Raw genomic sequence first — 23,660 nt, 5'->3', positions numbered from 1 at the left:
AAATTCATTTTAAAGAAGCACTCCTATTAAGATGCATTTCTTTCCTGCTCTGGAAATAAACAAGCAAATAAACAAGGATATTTTGGTCACGGCTGCCTCTCCAGGCCTAGACTTGAATCTGCCGGCATTCTTGCGGAACACTCGACTTTACGATGCGTGTATCCAAATCACAAACACGATCCAAATGGTAAACCATGCCATGCATACCTGCTGATCTGGCACAACGGTAGTGTGTTTTTCCAAACAGCAATACACATTTCAGATAAATCTACTGCACAGAGTGTCTGCATAAATGCTTTGTGGCAGTGTGAATATTATCAAAAGCCGTTAGCATTAGCCATAATTAAGGCCGCCAGAAGCTATGCAGTAATCCATGCACAGAGAGCAGAGGCATTTGTAACCTCCAGCCTCCTGACAAACCCACTGGGAAGGAATCACCTAATATTCCCCATCAGCGGAAGCCCCGCAAAATGACTTCTACTTGTGCAGAAAGGTACCCCCCTGCCCCCGCCCCATCTCTTCCTCCCATGCCCTGAGTGTGTGGGGGGTGGCGAGAAGATAATTCCATCTGGCAAGCTCCCCTCCACACGCCATGTGACCCAGCAGTGTGGCAAGATCATTAAAATTAATGGTAGGAATGAGTTTGATCCTGCAGAACTGGTTTGGCCCCCTCCTCTCTGGTTTCCTTTACTGCGCCACCTTCAGCCTTTTGCCCTGGGGCAGGTGGAAGTAAATCTGTGAGATGGAAATTTTCTCCTTTATTTTGCTCTCAATGACCGAATGGTCGCAATGGCGGAGGAAGCCCCTGGGGGCGGGGCATCACGACACATGTGTCGTGACATCACAACGCATGCCGGATGTACTGCGTATGACCGGAATTTCCGGGCATGCGTAGTGCATCCGGGCCAGTGTTGCTGCTCCTGTACGGAACTGGGGTGCCGGGCAGCGGGGGGAGTGGCGGGAGGGGCCAGGGAGTGTCACCCCCTCCCCTGGAACCCGGGGGCCCCCGCCCCCTACGCCCTCCCTTGCTGTGCCACTGAATGGTCGTCATAATTGATTTGATCACTTTAGATGCTACTTCTCAGTGCACACTTGCACAGCTATGATTAATTCTAAAGTTGTTTTTCATTTCACTCTTCTTCTCCTTGGAACAGAGTGACTTCTTTATGGATTTGCATAGTGGAATAGGATATTGGGGGGGGGCACAGATCCTTCTCCTTCCATGCTATACTATCCAAAGTAAGCAAAAAAACCTACTTTTTCAATGTGTGAGATATTCAACCCCGTCTGCTTCCCACCTACAGATTAACTGAATTGTAAATCAGAACAAAGGTAAGTCTTCCCAAAGTATGTACTGCAGACATCGTGGATTTCTTTTGATGTTCCCAAGTGACACTGCTTTGTGCTGGAGTGGCCAATGTGGTGCCCAGGTGCTGCTGGGATCCAATTCCCATCAACACCAGTCAGCAGGCTCAACAGTCAGGGATGATGGGAGTTGTTGTCCAGCAACATCTGGAAGGGACCAAACAGATCACCCCTGGCTTTGCAGAATGATTCACCAATATGCAGCATTTGTGCAGAGTTCTGCTGTAAAGCAACTGCAGGCAGATGGGCCCAGATTTAATTGCAGGATCTGCAACTGAGGGAAAAAATTGTGCCCCCAAACTAAGAAATGTCCTCTGAACCTCTGGAGAGTCACTGCCAGTCAGAATGGTCTGTATGTTTTAATAGAACGCATTTATATATGATTAATGTTAAATTGTTTTTAATAATAGTTTTTTTCTATGTTTGTAGCTGCTTCTCTTTTAGCTGTAAGCCCCCTTAAGTCCCTGTCAGGGGAAAAGGTGGGATATAAATACTACTACTAGACTAGTTGGGCCAATGCTCTAACATTCAATATTAAGCAGCAGTCAAATATAGAATAATCAGTTTAATAGTAGTAGACAGAATTTATGTTATGCATTTGCACTGTTTTAAAGTAGTAATGCCTCCCAGATTTGGAACTGGAATGGGTAGAAAGCCAAGAAAATGAAAATATGTTAGTAATTATCAGTTTTGGATTTAGAACAAATAAAACATTTTAATCAAGGCAAACTGTAAAGAAATTGGCCACTTCATAAGCAATGTCAAATGTTCATGTCACAAATGAGAAAAGGGAGTGAGGACAGCAAGGGACAAAGATGTTGATTAAAGGAAGAGGTCATTTCTGAAATTCTTAGAGAAAAATGCAAATCTGCTTTTGTACCAGGGAGGGATGCACTAACAATGTGGAGGAAAGAGAAGAAAAGTAAATCTGCAAACCCCACTGACTCTCAAGAAGACACAAAAAAAAAAAAACAACCCACCCCACTCAATTAAAAAAATGCAGTAAAACATAGAACTGAATGAGGGGGAAGAATTCTGATACTGGCCTACAACACGCAGTGCTTTTTTCTGGGGGTACTCAAGGGTAGCACGTTAAATTGGGCTATTAGATTGTAGTCTTGTCCAACTAAGCAAAACAAAAAACAACAAAAGCACCTAGTAGACTAATTGATTTTCATCTAATAGCCCAGTTTAACAAGCTACCTCATTAAAGCACTGACTTATGGGATCAGTCATGCAGATGCCTGTCCTGGTGTGTGTGTGTGTGTGGGGGGTAATTTACTCACATGCGCGGAACCTAAATCCAGTAAAATTACTCTTTCAGTGGAACTCATGGCATACCCTCCAACATCCCTCAGACGAAAACAGGGGCATTTCTCACTCCCCACCCAACTGACCCTCCACAAACCTCCTCAAGGTTAGACGCAGGTGCACAAAACTTTTTTAAAAAAAAAACAAGACTCCTTGCTCTCTGCTCCGCTCTTGCTTTCTTCGCATCCAGGGTGGGCCTGCTCTCTGCCTGCACCTCTGAGTTGGTGCGTCACACAAGGCTGGGCTCGGCAGCGACAGCCTCTCCTCCTCTTCACCTGCTCTCCAGCAGCCACTACAAGTTGCCCAAGCTCGGTGGCGGTGGCACTGGCAGGGAGAAGTGGGCACATTCTAGGATCAAATCAGAAGCTGGGATGGGTTTCGTAATTCCAAGACTGTCCCCGGAAAATAGGGACACTTGGAGGGTATTTCATGGATGTTGCGGCAATAGAGCACTTTCCCTGCTCTCTTGGTAGTACCATTGCACAGTACTACAGTGAACTTTGAGTGACCCCTTCAAGACACCTCAACATCTTATCTAAAGGTAGTTTTAAAGGCCCAAAGATGGCAACAGCTAAACAGCCTTGCACTATTGTTGCTGGAAGCAAAGGAATTTGCAGGTAAGTCTGGAAGGGCAGGATGCCTTTGTCCACTTGCAGTTGTTGTTGTTGTTCAGTCGTTCAGTCGTGTCCGACTCTTCGTGACCCCATGGACCAGAGCACGCCAGGCACGCCTATCCTCCACTGCCTCCCGCAGTTTGGCCAAACTCATGCCAGTCGCTTCGAGAACACTGTCCAACCATCTCATCCTCTGTCGTCCCCTTCTCCTTGTGCCCTCCATCTTTCCCAGCATCAGGGACTTTTCTAGGGAGTCTTCTCTTCTCATGAGGTGGCCAAAGTACTGGAGCCTCAACTTCAGGATCTGTCCTTCTAGTGAGCACTCAGGGCTGATTTCTTTGAGAATGGATAGGTTTGATCTTCTTGCAGTCCATGGGACTCTCAAGAGTCTCCTCCAGCCCCATAATTCAAAAGCATCAATTCTTCGGCGATCAGCCTTCTTGATGGTCCAGCTCTCACTTCCGTACATTACTACTGGGAAAACCATAGCTTTAACTATACGGACCTTTGTCGGCAAGGTGATGTCTTTGCTTTTTAAGATGCTGTCTAGGTTTGTCATTGCTTTTCTCCCAAGAAGCAGGCGTCTTCTAATTTCGTGACTGCTGTCACCATCTGCAGTGATCATGGAACCCAAGAAAGTGAAATCTCTCACTGCCTCCATTTCTTCCCCTTCTATTTGCCAGGAGGTGATGGGACCAGTGGCCATGATCTTAGTTTTTTTGAGGTTGAGCTTCAGACTATATTTTGCGCTCTCCTCTTTCACCCTCATTAAAAGGTTCTTTAATTCCTCCTCACTTTCTGCCATCAAGGTAGTATCATCAGCGTATCTGAGGTTGTTGATATTTTTCCAGCAATCTTAATTCCTGTTTGGGATTCATCCAGTCCAGCTTTCGCATGATGAATTCTGCATATAAGTTAAATAAGCAGGGAGACAATATACAGCCTTGTCGTACTCCTTTCCCAATTTTGAACCAATCAGTTGTTCCATATCCAGTTCTAACTGTAGCTTCTTGTCCCACATAGAGATTTCTCAGGAGACAAATGAGGTGATCCGGCACTCCCATTTCTTTAAGAACTTGCCATAGTTTGCTGTGGTCGACACAGTCAAATGCTTTGGCGTAGTCAATGAAGCAGAAGTAGATGTTTTCTGGAACTCTCTAGCTTTCTCCACTTGCAGAGGTTAAGGCATAATTTTACTTACTGCAGTGTCAGGTAGTTATGGCACTGGAACAACTATTGCCTGTGCATCTCCTTTGTACCAGCTTGATGCAAGCTGCCAGCAGCATGATTTGCCATCAGCATACGGGCTACCTGTGTATTGGGAGCCAACTTGCGTAGCAAGCAAGAGCAACATGGCACAGTAGGTGATGGAACTACTATAAGAAGGTGCCACCACAGAGACACACAGACAGCCATGAGAAATATCCCCCAGACCCTCATTTCTAGGGGAATATCCCTAGGAAACCATTCTAGTAACATGAAAAGGACAGAAAGTTATTGTCTTGTCAGCATGAGACATTGTTAAGCCAGACCTTGATTCAAATGATTTCAAACTAATACAACGAAAACATTTCCCCTAGGCCATTGGAGGGTCTAAGCAATTCAGCCCAAAAGCTAGATTTAATATCATGCTTGCTTATAGCTCCACTGAGGGGCCAGCGGCTGAGCAATGATCTTAAGTGTGTCATAATAGCATGAGAGGGGAAATTCTGTACAGCCTTTGCTGATGGGCTTGGAATCTGGGACAGCTGCTGGTCTCACACTTGAATTAAAAACAAATGTAGAAGTTGCAAGGATCAAAGTAGAAGAGCTGCAATCAAAACCGGGTAAGTGGAATTTAGAGGAGTGGTTGTAGCTACTACGGGCTGCTTAAACAGCACACCATCCCAATAGGTACTCTTAACATTAAGTACATCTTGCTGGGAGTATGGACTTTACTGAGATCTTTTTCGAGAAGAAAAAGAGCAGAATTTCAACAAGCTGAAATTACAGAACCTCCACGTTGATCAGTAAAAAACAAACACCATTTTACAACCTGTACAGCAAGCTACTACAGAAAAGTTAGAAGGACTAATTTCTCACAACCCGAGTTACAAACTGGGGTCATTATCTGTAGAAAGAGACATTCTAGACTTAACACTGCTATTTTTCAAATGGCATTTGTAAATATATCAGAGCTTGAAACAGAGAATACAGCAGGACTCTAAACAACCTAGAAACAAAAACCCTTTTCAGATTTATTGGCACCTTCAAATTTAACACCCTCTTTTACATCTCCTCAGCAGGAAAGAGACATTATAAACCAATAGCTGGATTGCAGATCTAGAAAGGAAGTCCACATTATTTAAAATGTGTGCCTTTAATATTGAATGACTCTAGTGAATTGTACTTTCTTTTTGATAAAAGTAGAAGGTGGTGCATTTAAAACAACAAGAAGTACCTCTAGAAAGTACAGCTAGAAATCTGACATCCACTTCAGACAGAACAGCCTTCAGACACCAATTCTGTTTGCTTTTCACAAAGATTGTGCTCCACATTTTGATAGATCTTCATGAGGAAGAAAAGGGCAAATTTTCTTACACCTGAAAAAGATGCTTGTTCCCCACTTTGGCACCTGTCACTGTGAGTTACCATTTCCCTAGCAGCTCATGCATGTGATACGGAGTTTGTCCACTGATAATTTATTTTGCCCTGCTGTATCCATGGGACCCATGACAAATTGTTATCCTGATGCTGCCAGAGGAGGTTTCTACAGTATGTTCAATTAGCAGACAGAAATTTAGTACCTGGATTTTTTTTTAACCACCAGAATTAAATACTACATTATATTATATCATTCTACTGAGTCTTAACTTACAGCATTTGACTATTTACCCTACTTTCAACATCTGGGTACTGATCTGCTCATTTCACTCTGTCATAGATACATTATGTCATACTTCTTAAGGCAACATGAAAACTAGTAATGCTGAATATCTGCTTAAAACTTCCCTCATCACACAGAAATTTAGCACCTGCTAGTTTCTAAAGTCAATTAGGGTAGCATCCACTTTGTTCACTACAGTGGACAAACTGATGAAAAGCTTACAAGGCCTAATTAATCACATTATTCTAAAGCTACCATGCCTCCTACCAGCACCTTCTTAGGAGATTCAGTTGCAGTCAGGCTCAGAGATCAGCGTTTCCATAAAACTCAACCACTGCAATGATGGTAAAGGTAAAGGACCCCTGACCATTAGGTCCAGTCGCGGACGTCTCTGGGGTTGCAGCGCTCATCTCGCTTTACTGGCCGAGGGAGCAGGCGTACAGCTTCCGGGTCATGTGGCCAGCATGACTAAGCCGCTTCTGGCGAAACCAGAGCAGCGCACGGAAATGCCGTTTACCTTCCCGTTGGAGCGGTACCTATTTATCTACTTGCACTTTGATGTGCTTTTGAACCGCTAGGTTGGCAGAAGCTGGGACAGAGCAATGAGAGCTCACCCATCATGGGGATTCGAACCGCCAACCTTCTGATCGGCAAGCCCTAGGCTCAGTGGTTTAGACACAGCGCCACCCACGTCCCTTGCAATGATGGTACTCAGGGCTAATTATTTTTAAAATGCATTGAGTATCATCACTGAATTGTTAGAATGCTGCCATAAACAAGCACTGAAAATGTGCACAAGACAATTTTTACTCATTCGTTAGCCACCTGAAACATGTTACCAACACTTTTTCAAAGCACGTTAAGAGTAATTAATATACAGTACATTAAAGGATATTGAAACTGGACTCTGTAGTGTGGACTGATATAATTCTAGTTTGTGATAGTGATTTTGAACAGAGAGACATATAGGGTGGTAGTATTTACTAATGTGTATTAACTAATGTGGAATAAAAGAGTGAGATCTTGCAAATGCTCTCAGAGGCACTTTATGCTAATTAAATATGCTACAGTGTGCCATATGAACAAACAAAAATCACCAGCAGTGAAATAACATCTGAAAAATGTTTTGAGCTGGCAAGGCCCCATGACAGTCTTTCAAAACTCATAGGATAGAGGATGGAAGCAATATTTTATCTGCCAGTAATGAGTATGTGGCAATATTACAAATATTGAACATTTAACTCAGGCTTTCAAGTGTAGAATATGTGACAGTTACTCTAAGCACCAATGGATCCCCTGCCGAACTAGAATCAAGCATCCTGCATTAAGTAAAAATGTTTCTATGCCCCTTCTACCAATCACAGGCCCCAGGATTTAACTTTGGACTACCTGCAATCTGATGTGACTCGACTTGCTGTTTTGTGCAGCTTGTTTTCTTTTTCATTTACTATTTCCTGAAATATATGCTTATCTAGAGGTCTGAAGCCCTACACAGATCGTCTTGCTTTCATCTGCCTATCAGTCAGTCTTGCAATGAGACCAAAATCAGCTTCCATTCCATTGTCAGCTTCGAGGACGGGCGCATTTTCAACAGGACTATGACACAGAGGGACAACGTTACCCCTCCCTCCCTGCATACCACCATCCGGATCCTGATTCCCAACCCCGGACAGACAGCACTTCTTTAAAAAATAAAGACACGTTAAACACACTCATTGTATCAACTTGTCTGGCTCTATAGTTCCTTTTTTTAATTCACTTTTCCCCACCTGCTCAATTTTACCCACACATTATTATTATTTTTTGGGGGGGAGGTGTCCCCTGAAGTAGTACCTGAAGAGATCATAAGCAATCTATTTACACTTGACAGAAGCTGACAGATTTGTGTGCATCGTTCAGCCCGGACACTGAGATCCAGCGCCGAGGGCCTTCTGGCGGTTCCCTCATTGCGAGAGGTGAGGTTACAGGGAACCAGACAGAGGGCCTTTTCGGTAATGGCGCTCACCCTGTGGAACACACTTCCATCAGATGTCAAAGAAATAAGCAGCTATCCTATTTTTAAGAGACATCTGAAGGCAGCCCTGTTTAGGGACGTTTTTAATACCTAACGCTGTATTGTTTTAACATTCATTTGGGAGCCGCCCACAGTGGCTGAGGAAGCCCAGCCAGATGGGTGGGGTACAAATAATAAATTATTATTATTATTATTATTATTATTATTATTATTATTAATGTTCCCTGGGAGAAAAGCAATGACAAACCTAGACAGCATCTTAAAAAGCAAAGACATCACCTTGCCGACAAAGGTCCGTATAGTTAAAGCTATGGTTTTCCCAGTAGTAATGTACGGAAGTGAGAGCTAGACCATCAAGAAGGCTGATCGCCGAAGAATTGATGCTTTTGAATTATGGTGCTGGAGGAGACTCTTGAGAGTCCCATGGACTGCAAGAAGATCAAACCTATCCATTCTCAAGGAAATTGGCCCTGAGTGCTCACTGGAAGGACAGATCCTGAAGCTGAGGCTCCAGTACTTTGGCCACCTCATGCGACGAGAAGACTCCCTGGAAAAGACCCTGATGTTGGGAAAGATGGAGGGCACAAGGAGAAGGGGACGACAGAGGATGAGATGGTTGGACAGTGTTCTCGAAGCTACTAACATGAGTTTGGCCAAACTGCGGGAGGCAGTGAAGGATAGGCGTGCCTGGCGTGCTCTGGTCCATGGGGTCACGAAGAGTCGGACACGACTGAACGACTGAACAACAACAAAGGAACACAGGACTATAGGAAGCTGCCTTACATTGAAACTTACCACTGGCCTGTCTGACTCAATACTTGTCTGTACTGACTGGTGGTGGCTCAGGCTGGTGACTTCCAAGCCCTACCTGGAGAGGCCCAGGATTGAAAACCTGGGGTCTTCTGTATGCAAAGCAAGATGCGCAACCACGGAGGCAGTGTATAGGGTTGCCCTACATTTGGAATTTCCTTCCAGAAATATCGTCTAGAGGGGATTTTGGCAAAATGCATGGGATTTTGAAACAAAGCTCTACAAAGTGAAACTCGAAAAATTAGAATATCGTGGAAAGGTTCATTTCTTTCAGTAGTTCAACTCAAAAGGTGAAACTAATATATGAGATAGACTCGTGACATGCAAAGCGAGATATGTCAAGCCTTTATTTGTTATAATTGTGATGATTATGGCGTACAGCTGATGAGAACCCCAAATTAACAATTTCAGCTTTGGGGTTCTCATCAGCTGTACGCCATAATCATCACAATTATAACAAGCAAAGGCTTGACATATCTCGCTTTGCATGTCATGAGTCTATCTCGTATATTGAACTCCAGTAGCTAATGAAAACAATTGCTTACATAAATGGACTTTTCCACGATATTCTAATTTTTTTGAGTTTCACCTGTACTTGGTTTCCCCCCCCCCTTTAAAAAAGCTCATCAACTGTGGCAACCCTAGTAGTGTATCTATATCACGGAGACCAATCTTGTCATTTTGTGCAAAGCCCATCCTGCAAAAATGCACACATTAACAACGGAAAGGCCAGGCGCTTTCTCCTGCTGCAGATACTGTTCCCTGCATGGTCTTGTGCTGGCCCATTGCCTTCGGATACAGCATTCTGCTAGCACAGTTTATCTCTCCCTAAATGAACTTCCGACTACTTCTACGTCTTGGAATCTGCTGGTAATTGCAAGTGTTAAATAAACAAAGCCAATGGTTTTCTAATAACATTCCATGACACTTTTCACATCTACTGCAGGATAATTTAAATTATGATCTTAATTCTTCAGTTGAAAAGTATGCCTGAAGGGGGCAGGCTTTCCCAAAACAACGTTTACTGTATCTCCAAAACAATAAGATGCCACAAATCTCTATAGCAAGAGAGAATTGGTTTGTCCTCTCTATTCTGTTTTGTTATCAAATAATATGTCAAAGGAGAGAAATGTTCTACATATATATGATGGTGATGATGATAAACTATTAATATTCATTACATTTATGAGTTGCTTTACATCGGAACAGTCTCAAAGCAACAAGAATAGATATTCAAACTAATAAAAACTAAACAACAATGTTTAAAAACTGTAATGTGCATTAAAAGTGCTCATCCAACAGTAATAAGAAAATATCCTTCAAAGGATAATTACCACAAAATCAACAGAATGCCAATTAAAATGAAAGTAGTAACAAAGCCCCTCGTATGATTTTCTTCAAGAAAGAGAACTATAATTAAAGTAGACTCCCGAGAGGAGAGACTTTTTAAAAATAGAATGGGGAAAATTTATTGACTATTTGAAGACATATTGTAAACAAATTAAAACATTAGCGGGGCTGATATATAAACATGTGCAGTAAGAGACAATTAAGGGGGAGATTTGGGGAAATTACTTAATATATTTGAATTGGATATGCTGTAATAAAAATATATGAAATAAGTAACCGTAGAAAGGAGGAGAGGGAAGTCGAGGGGAAGGTAATTTAGATGTCTAAAAATTTTGTTTTTCTTGTCAAAATATTTGTAAAAGCTGAAAATGAAAAATAAAATTATTATTTTTTGAGGGGGGGGGAACACAAAGAGGTAGACTCTTGCCTGTGAATATGTTGCAGTAATAAACAAGTTAGCCTTTACTGCAAGGCACCACAAACTAACATTGCTGCTCTTCAGGAAATGGTAAAATGTTTAACCAGAAAGTAACTGAACATCAAAGTACAGTATGTTCTAAACCTTTGAACAGAAACCATCTTCTTTTCTTTAAAATTCACCCGCAAAACCAAAATTACCACTTGTCAGTAGCAGTGACATTCATATATGCTAGCTCAGTATTTGCTACATCCAGGTAAAAAAAAATTCTACTGCATTGTCATCTACTGACCCCTTTAAAATACAGATTTTTATTTTCTACCTGTGTAAGTTACAATCTGCAGAAAGCACTAACAAATTATAGTTAAATAATCCTCTTTTAATATGTCTTTTAATCAGCTTTCAAAATTACCTGAATTCGTTTTTATGTATATCAAGTATTTTTCTCTCCAGCTTTTGGGATTGTTTGGGGAAAATCTTAAACTCGCTGACATAATTGTCCAAGTGTTCATCAGGATCATAGTCACCGAACTCAGCTGCACAGATAAAAATGCAAAGAAAGATTAGGGAAGAAGTACCAAATATGTGAGCAGTTAGCTAAATTGAATCCCTAGTCACAAAAAATAAACTGGCAGTGAATTATTTGTTATTAATATATGAATAGACCTCCGCACATAATATTGAGACACTGGTGCTTAACTTCAAATCCCTATATAGTTTGTGACTCGGATATCTGAATGGTTCTTTCTCCTGTGCAAAGTTAATGCCATTCAGAAAGCCTTTCTCTGGCAGTTTCAAATCTTAAGCAGATGTCTACTGAAGGGACGGCCTTTTTGGTTGTGGTGCCTTTGCAATGCTCTCCCCAAAGAGAAACAGAAAAAGCTACACACAACCTGTTATTTCAGCTAAATATTTATTTATAATTTGGATGGCTCCAGACTAAGCTTGTCATGCAGAAGTCCCACCGAAATTAATGGGACAAGTTAGCCAGCATGAGTTTTAATTTAGTTTTAAGCTTATCGTTTCTTAATTTCTTTTAAATAACCTTATTGTTTTCTTCTGTCAGAAATCTGCTTTGAGCTTTTATTTCAATGAAACAGTCTATCAATTCCGTGAAAAGTCAATCAAATGAATGAATAATATCTAGCTGGCAGAGCTGCAGTGGTTCCTCCTGGTGATGCCACTGCTTCCCGGTACAGTGGCACCTCGGGTTACAAACACCTTGGGTTACAGACTCCGCTAACCCAGAAGTAGTACCTCGGGTTAAGAACTTTACCTCAGGATGAGAACAGAAATCGCGTGGCAGTGGCAGCGGGAGGCACCATTAGCTAAATAGGTACCTCAGGTTAAGAACAGAACAGTTTCAGGTTAAGAACGGACCTCCAGAACGAATTAAGTTCGTAACCAGAGGTACCACTGTACTGGGATAGGGTGGGACAGAGTAAAATCGCAAGTGGTTGCCAGAGATGGCATCACTCCCACCAACCTGGAGCTCCACCACCTGCACTGCTGCGTTACCCCACACCGGCAAATGCAACACTGCCGTTGCCAGGAGGAGACTGCTCCCACATAAGGTAAAGGTAAAGGACCCCTGGACGGTTAAGTCCGGTCAAAGGCGACTATGGGGTTGCGGTGCTCATCTTGCTTTCCAGTCAAGGGATCTGGCGTTTGTCCACAGACAGCTTTCTGGGTCATGTGGCCAGCATGACTAAACCGCTTCTGGTGCAACGAGACACCGTTATGGAAGCCAGAGCACATGGAAACGCCGTTTACCTTTCCACTACATTTATCTACTTGCACTGGTATGCTTTTGAACTGCTAGGTCGGCAGGAGCTGGTATAGAACAATGGGAGCTCACCCCGTCGTGGGGATTCGAACCGCCGACCTTCTGATCGGCAAGTCCTAGGCTCAGTGGTTTAGACCACAGCGCTGCCCACATCCCTGCTCCCACATACACCCCCAGCAGCAGCTGCTATTGCTAACTAAGACCACATCAATTTCAATGGGACTAACTAAATCTGGATCCAAACCAAATTAGTTTATAAAACTTTCATAAGGTTTTTGATATTGCAATATATATATCTGGTCGTGATGCTGAGAAAAGGTCTGAAGATGCTGTTGTCTTCACTTACCTTGGACAATGCATGCACCCAGGAAAGCAGCGTCAGAAAACGAACACAGCAAGCGGCCATGGAAAATGTCTCTTTTGATTTGTAGGTATAAAAGGTACCTGCATGGTGTAAGGAAAAATACTATATATAACAGACATAGAATCATAGAATTGTAGAGTTGGAGGGGACCCTATATTTTCTCCTTTCTACTAACCGGGCCATGTGTTGAAAAAGAAAGAATGACATTAAGCATGCTGCTTATGAACAAAGCTGAGTTGCAATGTTTAATTTATACACCTTATATCACAGTTGTGCCTTTAAAAGATTCCAATATATTCTTGGTTCCTACAGAAGACTCTCAGGATGACAGCAAGTGCATTCATATTTTTTCCTATGTATAAATCTACACAGGGTGGTATTTTACACAAAGTAGACCAATTGGAATAAAATGACTAGGTTGGGTTCATTAACTTCAGTGGGTCTACTCTTGAGTCAAACCGTGCTCAGTGTTTCTGTTCCAGCCATCAGACTAAGGCATTCAAGTGGATGTTTGCCATGCAATTCTAATCAAAATGCTAAGAACATTGCAAGGAGAGAAAACACATTTTCATATGTGGCTGGACCCCACTTCATGTTCAGATATCATTTTCCATGGCGTTTTTTTCTTAACCAAAAGCAGGTGAATCTTGGGAGGCTGAATCTTAAATAAAGGACTAGGAGAGGGAAGGAATGGGCTGGTTGACCTTTTTTCCCTCTGGCCATTTTCCAACTCTGAATCATTCAACCAGCTGCTCTCTTCTCCCCTTGTGGGAAAAGGTAGGGGCATCTGTACTGTATGTTTTTTTCTCCACAACTGGAAAAAGGAGCTTGGGGGAAGGTACTGTTTTTTGAGGGAAGTGACTGGAAAGGCAAGGGTTAAGCAGCCTCCTTTTCTTAGTGGTCTTCTGCTCAAGATTGCTGCCTCCTGGGGTTACTAAAAACACACAGGAGAAAATATATTCGCAACTGTGTGCCACATACATTTTTTTGCATAGGTTATTAGAAAACTACATCCCTAGACTAGGATCTGAAGATCTGTGTAACTATTTCCACACACATAAAGGGGAAGTTTTGGACTTTTGGATTCTCAAAAAAACAACAAAAACCCACACCCAATCCTCTAGTAATTTGGATCCCAGCTCTACTCTGAAATCCAGGAATCTTTTAATTGTTCAAAAAGTTGTTTGGGGGTGGGGTCCAATAAGGAAGGTTACTGCAGAACTCGTTATTATTGTGCTTCGTTCCTAATTGCCCTTTTTGTGGCATCTTCCTAATTTAAGCTTTGGCCAGCCACATTTCATTAAACTCCTTTGAAATATTCACATTACATAAGTGCTAGTGGTTCTTGAGAGAGAAAATTTGTTCCACTATAGTGAACAGATACAAAAATTTTTACTTCACATGGCAATGTGCTAAATAAGTCCACAGTATGATTATACTTTCAGGTACCACACTAGCCTCTAAATGAAAAAAGAGGAGTTTTAATAACACTTCCTAGTTGTGTAAATCAGTTTGTACTACCCTGGGAATTTGCTCTGGCTAAAGAGCACATTTGGGGAACTGTTTGCATTCTGGTGAGAACTGATACAAATTCCACAGAGAGGAATTTACTGTTTTCACCTCAGTACATGCTACGCTGTTCTATAAACAAGATACACTGAATTCCCCCATCGCTATAAGTTGATGTTTTCAAAGGTTGAAAGAAAGGATCAAGTGTGAGATAATGCGCAAAAAGGTTTTTAGGAAGAGATCAGTAGTGGTGACATAATCATTTAGTGTTGCCTGACAGCAAACAATGTGTAGGTTTCCAAAACCAAATTCCTACCAGATGATAGCACATATTTGTATACAATTTGAACCATAAGTTGGAAAATGCTGAATTAAAGTATCCCTACATCTGTTTTATGAAGCACACTTTGTCCTTCATCTTCACTTACAAACGAAGGCAAATATACAGTACTCATACTCCCTCGCAACAGAAATCACCCACAATTCAAAAAGTATATTCATTCAGCATTTCATGCACTGCAAAACACAGTAGTGTGATGAGTATCCACATTTTATTAATAGCAGCAGTAGTAGTAGTAGTAGTAGTACTGCAGCAGCTCATTTTGAAACATAAAAATGCATATTATGCATATAATAAATGGAAAATAACAACATATGTATAACATCTTGTATGAATTGAATCCATTTGCATAAACTGCAGGTTTTACCTCCAAAATAGACAGGAACAGCAGTCCAATCCTTTAAAAGTTGCTTTCCTTGTGCAATTAGCATGCAAAATGCATGGATTACTATTTGAAGTGGGTCATTCATCGTAACTGTTGCTTCAGCCTGCCGTTAGCTTTTAAAATCATTTGTTGCCCCTCAGTAAGTAATTGCTTTGATGGCTATTATAACCGTATTTTGGATTCATTTTTATGCTTGCTGCACATTTTTCTAGCAACCATCGGATGAAGAGCAGTTTAGAAATGTTTTTTATTAATAATGATAATACTAGGCATGTATGCTGGTATTAATTTCTGAGTCCCAAATAAAAATGCAGTATGCAAAGCAGCCCCCTGTGTTAAAAGGTTTCCCTTGCTTATTTGACTGTTCCAAAATTTACTTTGCCAATGTCTCATCATTACCGCTTTAGGGACAACTAGAAAGTTGGGTAACAAAGGATTCTTCAGTAACAAATTCCAAAATAACATTCTCGAAACCTGACAGAACACACTAGCTCTGTAAAGGATTTTGCACCCTTTAGGCTTCGCTAGCAATGTTGCATACAGTGCAAAAAAAAAAAAAAAAGGAGAGAGAAAGAGAGATAAAAATTAAGGTGATTTTGCTTTTGCTAAATTTGTGACTTTACCATAACTTTGCTCCCAGGTGTTTAACTATTTCCCCCATTGCTCAGTGAAATATCTTTACAGCCTATGGAGGAAAACACTTAGTTGTCACTGTCAGCCAACAGAGCAAATTGCTACACACAGTGTGCTGTCAAAATAAACAAACATCATTTTCACACAACCTCTCCCTAGGGATGTCAATGTTTTCTTTTCCCAGACAGACCGACGTTGTTTCAAATATGCCCTTGACAAAAATAATTTATAATATCTCCTGCCAATACGTAGTGTTGTATTTTTTATTTTTTAATAAATTACGTTTTCATTTACGAATAATTTGAAGTGCTCAAAATAAACAATTGCCAGTTTGCAGCGGGCAGCATCTAAAAACATACATCAACATGAAGGCACCATGGGCATAGCCAAGAGGGGCAGGGGGGGGCAGCTGTCCCCCTTAGATCAAGTAAAACAATAGGAACATTTAACTAACTGACCAATCACATCAGTTCTGTCCCCGCTAACAAAAATCCTGGCTATGCCCATGGAAGGCACAGCAGAAAAATGAGGGCAAACTTGGTGTTCTCAGCCCACTCACATGATGGAAATCCACTTGCACAGTGAGACTTCTCTCCACCCCCCCCACCCCACCCCAGTTACCCACACTCTGCCAAATGTGTCTGGGGGTGTCTCCCAGCCCTCTGGAATGCAGGAAGTATCTACCCAGGGGCGTAGCAAGGTAAATTGGTACCCGGGCATGGGAAGGTCAGGTGGTACCCAGTGCGGAAAATTTCTTGTCAACCCCCCCCATTGATTCCCCCCCCCCCCGCAAAAATGGTTTTACGTTATTTCATATTTTCTTACAATGGAATAATAACAAGTAATTTAAAAAAACTTTTATTTATATCCCACCCTCCCCGGCCGAAGTCGGGCTCAGGGTGGCTAACACCAGATACATAACACTGGTATAAAATCAAACAATAATTTAATTACCTCCTAAAAACATCTCAAAATCAAATTAAAGTCTAATTAGATGGCTTTCCACAGGGTTAGGGTTGGGAACAGTAAGTGTTCTCTGAACTGAAATTTCAGCCTTCATGACATAGGAAAACAACCAAGTGAACAGCTATTTTGGTGGAGGAAGGTCAAGATATTAACCGAGATGCATGAAATTTCATATATAGCTATATAATCCCTAGTATAGTAAGATAAGACCTTCGGAGCAGGCATTTTCAAAAAAAAAAAAATCCAAATTTTTTTTTGTTCCTTGATAATTTGTCACCCCCTCCATTATGGAACCCAGGGCTGCCCTCCCCCTGCCCCCCCTTGCTACACCCCTGCATCTACCCCCCCACTTGTGCAAGCAGATCTCATCCTGTTTTTAGCTGGGAGAAATTAGGGATGGAAAGAGCTAGGGAAGTGCTTCTTCCAGAGTTTCCCACGGCTTGGTGTCCTCCAAATATTTTGGAATACAATTCCCAGCAGACCCAGGCAGCACAAGTCTCCTGGCTACGGCTCATGGGAGTTGTAAAACTTTCATAAAACATCCAGAAGATCCCAGTCTGGGTAAGGCTTTTCGAACACAAAGATCTACTGTTGTGTTTACTTAGCTCCATACTTTCAGCTATAAAGCAAGTGTTCCTAAGAAGCACAACTTGGTTAAAAAAAAGAAGAAGGTGGCAAAATCAGTTCTGATCATGGCCATTTTCATTTTGGCTTTTTGTTTTGTTTTGTTTCTGTTGGTGGCCACACTTTAATTATTATTTGTTTTTGTTTTTTTTTACTTTTTTGCGATGTTAGCACTTTCAGGGTTGTTCATAGACGGGGCAAATAAAGATGTTGCAAGAAAATAAAACAACAAGTGAAGTAAAATTAATTGAAAACAAGAAGTTGGCCTGCTGGTTGGCGGCAGGCTTGCTGCAGAACCTATAGCTTTTATTCGTATGCACAGTGGAACTGTCCAACCCCATAGCTCTGTTTTGAAACAGATGAATACCCTGAACTGTGGGTTGTATGCAACTGTGTCATCCCTCTGATGCAAGGGCTTCCACCTGTGCAAAGGGATTTCCTTGCCCTCTCCTCTCTCTGCAGCCCCCCCATCTGCCCCAGAGAGTTGGGGGGAGCACACAGGGCACACAAGGAAAGGAGAGGAAGTCCCATTGCACAGGTGGGTGCCCTTGCCACAACAGGATGAAACTATGAACATTTCAGTGGGTGTAAAGCCTATTGAAAGGGACCCAGGTGGCGCTGTGGGTTAAACCACAGAGTCCAGGGCTTGCTGATCAGAAGTTCGGCGGTTCGAATCCCTGCCACGGGGTGAGCTCCTGTTGCTCGGTCCCAGCTCCTGCCCACCTAGCAGTTCGAAAGCACGTCAAAGTGCAAGTAGATAAATAGGGACCGCTCCAGCGGGAAGGGAAACGGCGTTTCTGTGCGCTGCTCTGGTTCACCAGAAGCGGCTTTGTCATGCTGACCACATGACCCGGAAGCTGTCTGCGGACAAACGCTCGAGACGAGTGCCGGAACCCCAGAGTTGGACACAACTGGACCTGATGGTCAGGGGCCCCTTTACCTTTTTAAAGCCTATTGAACATAGTGGGACTTACATCTGAGTAAGTATGCCACAGATTAACCCTTCAGGAATTTCAAAAGCAGCATATCACAAGAGGCCTACTGGGCTAGAGGAGAAGAAAAGGAGCCCAGGAATCTAGCTTCGCATCCCATTTTCTACCAGTACCTCACCATCTAGTGCCTCATATAAACACCTTTACTCCCTTACGAATCACTGGTGGCCCAATTTTAGCTCCCAGAAGCAGTTTTTAAAATTTCCAGCATATGTGTGAAAAATTTTAGTTAGATAAGTGTAGAAGGTTAGCATCTCAAAGGTGATGATAGAGTTAGCCATGCTCCCAAAATATTGACTAAATGAACAGACAGGGATTAAAAAAAATACCTGGTGAGCTCTTCTTTAATCTTCAGTGGTTCATGTGGGTAGAATTTCACTCTAAAGCACATGGTATATGGTGGATGAGCTGAAAAATTATAAAGAAAAAGCATGAGAAAAGCAGCATAAAACATGGCCTCTCTTGCACTGCAGGATATGTTACCATTGGTTTCTCAGAACAGCTTGTGAGATGCAGTGCCGCAAATTAAGAAGAGAAACAAGCAAAAAGCAGATCTAACGTGTGATAAGGAAGATCAGAGCATAAGCACAATATAGTCACTCTAAACTAGAGAGGTGTACCCTGTCGTTTTATAATAAAAGAATATTAAAAGAATGCCACCATAAAGATTTTTTAAAATCCTAATTATTGGTTGTATCTGGGCTGGACCAGGGGCCGTGCAATGAGCCGTATATGGACAATGTGCTTTATAACCCATGACCCTGTAGTCAGGAGACATTCAGTAGGCAGAAAGTTCTGTTTTGTTGCGCAGAGAAGGACAGAAGGCTAGGTGCTCAGTACTGAGACAGGCCTTGCCACGCCAGAGATTTCAGATGATATTGCATTTACCGTTAATTACTTGGCCCAGTAGCCTGTAGCACCTGTAAATTCACACACCAGTTTTGCAACTATATCATGAGAGCAGGGGCACCAGCTCCTAGGGGCCAAGCCCTTTTGCACACACACACACCAATATTGTTGTGGTTTTGGCTGCCCCACCATGTACAAAATGTGCAAAGGTGAATTGTGGAGCCAAGCATGGCATGGCTCCAGTGGCCAGCTCCTTCTCCTCTTCCTGCTGCTGCGGAGAGGAGGAAGGAGAGTCGAAGCAGCCTCCCACCGGTGGCAGTGCCAGAAGGAGGAGGAGGCTACTGAAGCCACAGGGCTGCTGCCTTCAACTCCACCCCCAGCTCCGCGCGATGTCAGGACATTGACATCACGCGTGACATCACGCACACATCATTGGCTCCCCCCAATTTCCCTTGCAAGCTGGCACTTCTGCCGATTTACTGTATTTTTCTGTCTATAAGACGTCCCCATGTATAAGATGCCCCTTATTTGGGGGGACTCAGATTTAAGAAAATGGGGGGAAGGTGTATTCTTGTATAAGACGCCCCCTAATTTTAACATGATTTTTTAGGTGGGGGGGGGGGGGAACCTAGTCTTATACACAGAAAAATATGGTACTTCATGTGTAGTGTAATCTAGACATGCAGGTAGAAAAGACATGGGAAATAAAAGACTGCTTGCATTATTATTTATGAAATTGTCTTTAGTGGTGGTGAAGAATGTAGGTTGCGATGGACTGAGAAATACAAGGTACTTTCTCAAGCGGCAATTAAATTACTAATTGGCTTCCGCCCAGTGGAGTGGAGATACAGTACAGCAAGAGCCTCTCAGCATTGGTGTCACTGTGGGGCAAGGCGGTGATGAGGTTGGGGTCGTGCAGACTCACCGACACCCCTGCCATTACGCCCTTGCAGCCGTGTCCTCGCCAATGCCTCCCCTCCCCCACCTGGCAAGCAGCAGCTCCTGCTGCAATTTGCAACATGCATGTTTGTCCAGAAGCAAGTCTCTGAATGAACTGGCACTGAATAAACTACCAGGACCATCACCGCTATGGGCACCACATAATACCCGTTCCAAATGTGCAAGAAATCAATCCTTTGGGGCAGGGGCAGCACCTACACTTCGGAATGCTCTGCATATTGACACCAGGCAATGCCATTACTATGGTCTTTCCCGGCGCCTGCTAAAAACGTGTCAGGGATTGCCCAGCTCCTCGCGAGGAGAGGGAGAGGGGAGGCCCTACTCGGGAGGTGAGCCGGGGCAAGGGTATTCCTTGGGAGGAGCAAGGGGAGAGAGGTCCTCCTCTCGAGGAAGAGAGGGACAGGAGGACTACTTGAGAGGAGGAGCTGGTTGGAGGTCCTGCTTGAGAGGAGGAGTGGGAGAGCAGCTCTTCGCGAGAGGGGGGCTCTCTACGTTACAGGGAACCCCAGCCGCTTCTGTTGACGGACTCCTCCTCCTCTTCTAGCCTCTCGCCTGAGCTCTCTCCAAGGGAGGGGGAGCTGCGAAGGCTTGGAGACTCTGGGCAAAGACCCAGCACTGCCAGCCAGAGAGGATCTGAGGAAGAACTGCCGCTTCCGGCGCCTGCACAGCATGGGGGGGGGGGCACCGCAGACGTCGTTTTAGGGTGCCGAGACTCTGGTGTTGGGCGGCAAACAGGAGAGGGGCACTTCCGGATTCTGCAAGTGACTGAGCGGTCATGTTTTGAACTAGCTCTACACTGTAAATAGTAATGCACAATAAATTGTCTTAGCTACTGAAGGCTCTGTCGTTACTCATGAGCAACACTTGGGAAGATCCTGACAAAACGTCTTTGTTTAGACAAACCAGCCCTGATATGTAGACTGTTTATGTGTGTTTTCTGTTTTTGGTTTATTCTTGATTTTTAAAAAACAATGTGTTAAATAGTTGTTTTGGAGTGTTTTTACTGATAATTTTATTTCTTTATTCTCTTTGTAAACTGCTTTGAGATTTTATTATATTTACTTGCTCTTGGAAACTTGTGGCTTCTTGTACCCAGAAACTGGTACAGTCTTATAATGCAATCCTAAGCATGCATACTCAAAAGTCCCATTGCATTCTGTGAAAAAAACGTATATAGGAGGAATGCAATTTTATGTCTACTTTATTCCATATAACCCTCATTGAACACAGTGGAGACTGAATAAGCATTCATAATAGGATTGTGCTATTAATGAGTCACGAAGAGTCGGACACGACTGAATGATTGAACAACAAATTATCTGTCAAGCCATCCCTCACCATAATAAAACACAACATCCAGGCTGTTCTCATAGGGGCAAAGCTTCTTCTTTTCTTCTTTTGTATTTTTATGTTTTACTGTGATATGCATCATATGCATTCAAGTTTAAGCATTTCTAAGAAGAAACTGTAAGTCTTAAATGCATTGACAGTCAAACAATGATTGAGTGGGTCAATATGGCATCATTACACATAATTTAAAAACTAGTTAGGCAGCTCTTGTGAAACCAGCAATGTTATTTATGAAGTTCTCAGTTTCATCTTTTGAGGACCTGACTTTCTGCTATGAAGCAAATAATTGACAAATTGTAAAATGGACAATGGGGGAAGGTTAAGGGAAAACAATGCAAAGGGGGGAGGGGGGAAGCAGAGTGTGAAAGTCAGCTGCAAATGGATAAATAAGATGAAGGAAGCAAGTGAATGAAGAAAGAAAGAACAATGTAATATATTCAGACTGTTGTGTAAATTTTAATTCATTTTGCTAGCTCAGTTCATTAGGTACACAAATACGACAGTATGTTTTGGATCACTGGTTTCCTTGGTATTGGCCAAGGATACCTCAATGTGTGAATATCCATGTTAATTGATCCTGAACCAGGTCTAAGTCTATTAAAATGTATGGAAAGACTCATCTGGTTTTAAGAACCAGCTCCGAGCTGTCAATGAAAAATCACTTTCTGCCAAGGGCGATTATAGTTCACTTGTAAAGGGCAAGTCACTATATTTGTGAATTGTTATAATCTACTGAGAGGAAAGAAGTGGACAGATTAGTGGTATCAGCATCTTAGGTACAACAATCCCCTCTCTGACCCTGTATCCCTTACAATAAACATTATCTGGACTTTGCAAACATGGCAGTTCCTTTAACACTCAACACATGACATCAGAGTCACTCTTGCATATTTTTAATATCTCTATTCTCACAGTAAGGATCACTTCCTTGGAAACTCCTTATACAGAAGGAAGGGAGGGGTGTTGATTTCCTTTCACATTTCTGAAGCTCTTTTCCACTGTCTGCATGTTAAATTGACTATAAACATTAACTTGTAGTTAAAAAGCATAATAATATTTACTAGAACAAATACTCTCACACATATCTTTTTGTATGGTAGCATCTCAGACACATTCAACAATATTTAGCATACTATGTTCCCAAGAAGGCATATATAGTGCCAACATTTTAGAATTTTAGAATATTTATGTTTCAGTTTGCTCTTTAGTTTACAGGTTTTCATTTGTTTTTGCCTATTTTCATTTTGGAAAAAGCTGTCAATTGAACAGAAATTTAGTAAGTCATACAAGCCAGAGGAAAATAAACTAAAGCTGTACTCTATCATATCAACCGCTGGGGATTGTGGACGACATGATCATGTTTTTCATGGTAAGACCAGTACAACAAGTAACATGATAGAGGTTTTATAGTTTTGTGCTAATTCAATGGATGATTTTTGTTTTGTTTTGGGGTGTTTTGTTTTTTTTAAAAAACCTGGGACAGTTAAGGCCAAGTACACATATGCAAGAATGAGGAAATGAGTTAATGAAGCTGTGTGGTGAAATTTTGCAGGAAGGCATTGTTGGGAAAGCCAGTGTTTCCATGGGATTCTCAGTTTTAGCAGATGAAAGAGAATATTTCTGGCATAGAAGAACCATCTTGAGGTGTAAGATTTATAGAAGAAAATGGTGGGAATACATAATGAATCATTGGGCTCATTTCAATCTCAGGCCAAACTGATGTAGGCATACCAAATACAATATTATCTGCTTGTTCTGATTTTTGAAGTAGATCGCAATAAGCTAGTTGGACAAGGATATGATGGTTGTTCAATCATGGCAGGAAAAGAAGGCGAGATTCAAGCACAAATCAGGACACTCAATCCTCAGGCAACCTTTGTCCTCTGCTCATCCCATAGACTTAATCTAACTGTAAATTATCTGAATAGTGTAATCATGTGTGTAACACAGTTATCACAATTAGAGCCATTATAAAGGTTTTTTTCCATTAGAGCACCTAAAGATGACATCCAAAATCTAACGTACCAATGAAATGTGAAACACAGTAGACTCAATGATACATAAGTATCCCTGTGTTTGCATAAAGTTACCCAAGTGTTGTCTTGCATCTCAAACAATTAGCAGGATCAAGCGACGCCAAGACAACTTTTGTAC

The 23,660-nt window shown here is 42.2% G+C and overlaps 1 protein-coding gene across 2 annotated transcripts in view; it reads right to left on the bottom strand.

Annotated features, from left to right (window-relative positions):
• Positions 1 to 23,660, bottom strand: part of FRMD3 (FERM domain containing 3) — a 146,588-nt gene that overhangs the window by 30,173 nt on the left and 92,755 nt on the right. For both annotated transcript variants that reach the window (XM_033163792.1, XM_033163793.1), the window contains exons 4-6: positions 18,677 to 18,755; positions 12,881 to 12,978; positions 11,161 to 11,284 (exon numbers count right to left, since the gene is read on the bottom strand). In XM_033163792.1, the coding sequence (XP_033019683.1) occupies positions 11,161 to 11,284; positions 12,881 to 12,978; positions 18,677 to 18,755 (301 nt within the window). The remainder of the gene's footprint in view (positions 1 to 11,160; positions 11,285 to 12,880; positions 12,979 to 18,676; positions 18,756 to 23,660) is intronic.

The sequence above is a fragment of the Lacerta agilis genome, chromosome 11 (genome assembly GCF_009819535.1).
Source record: "Lacerta agilis isolate rLacAgi1 chromosome 11, rLacAgi1.pri, whole genome shotgun sequence".
Classification (NCBI taxonomy): domain Eukaryota; kingdom Metazoa; phylum Chordata; class Lepidosauria; order Squamata; family Lacertidae; genus Lacerta; species Lacerta agilis.
The sequence above is the reverse complement of the archived record's forward strand: the minus strand, read 5'-3'. Positions and strand labels throughout refer to the sequence as shown.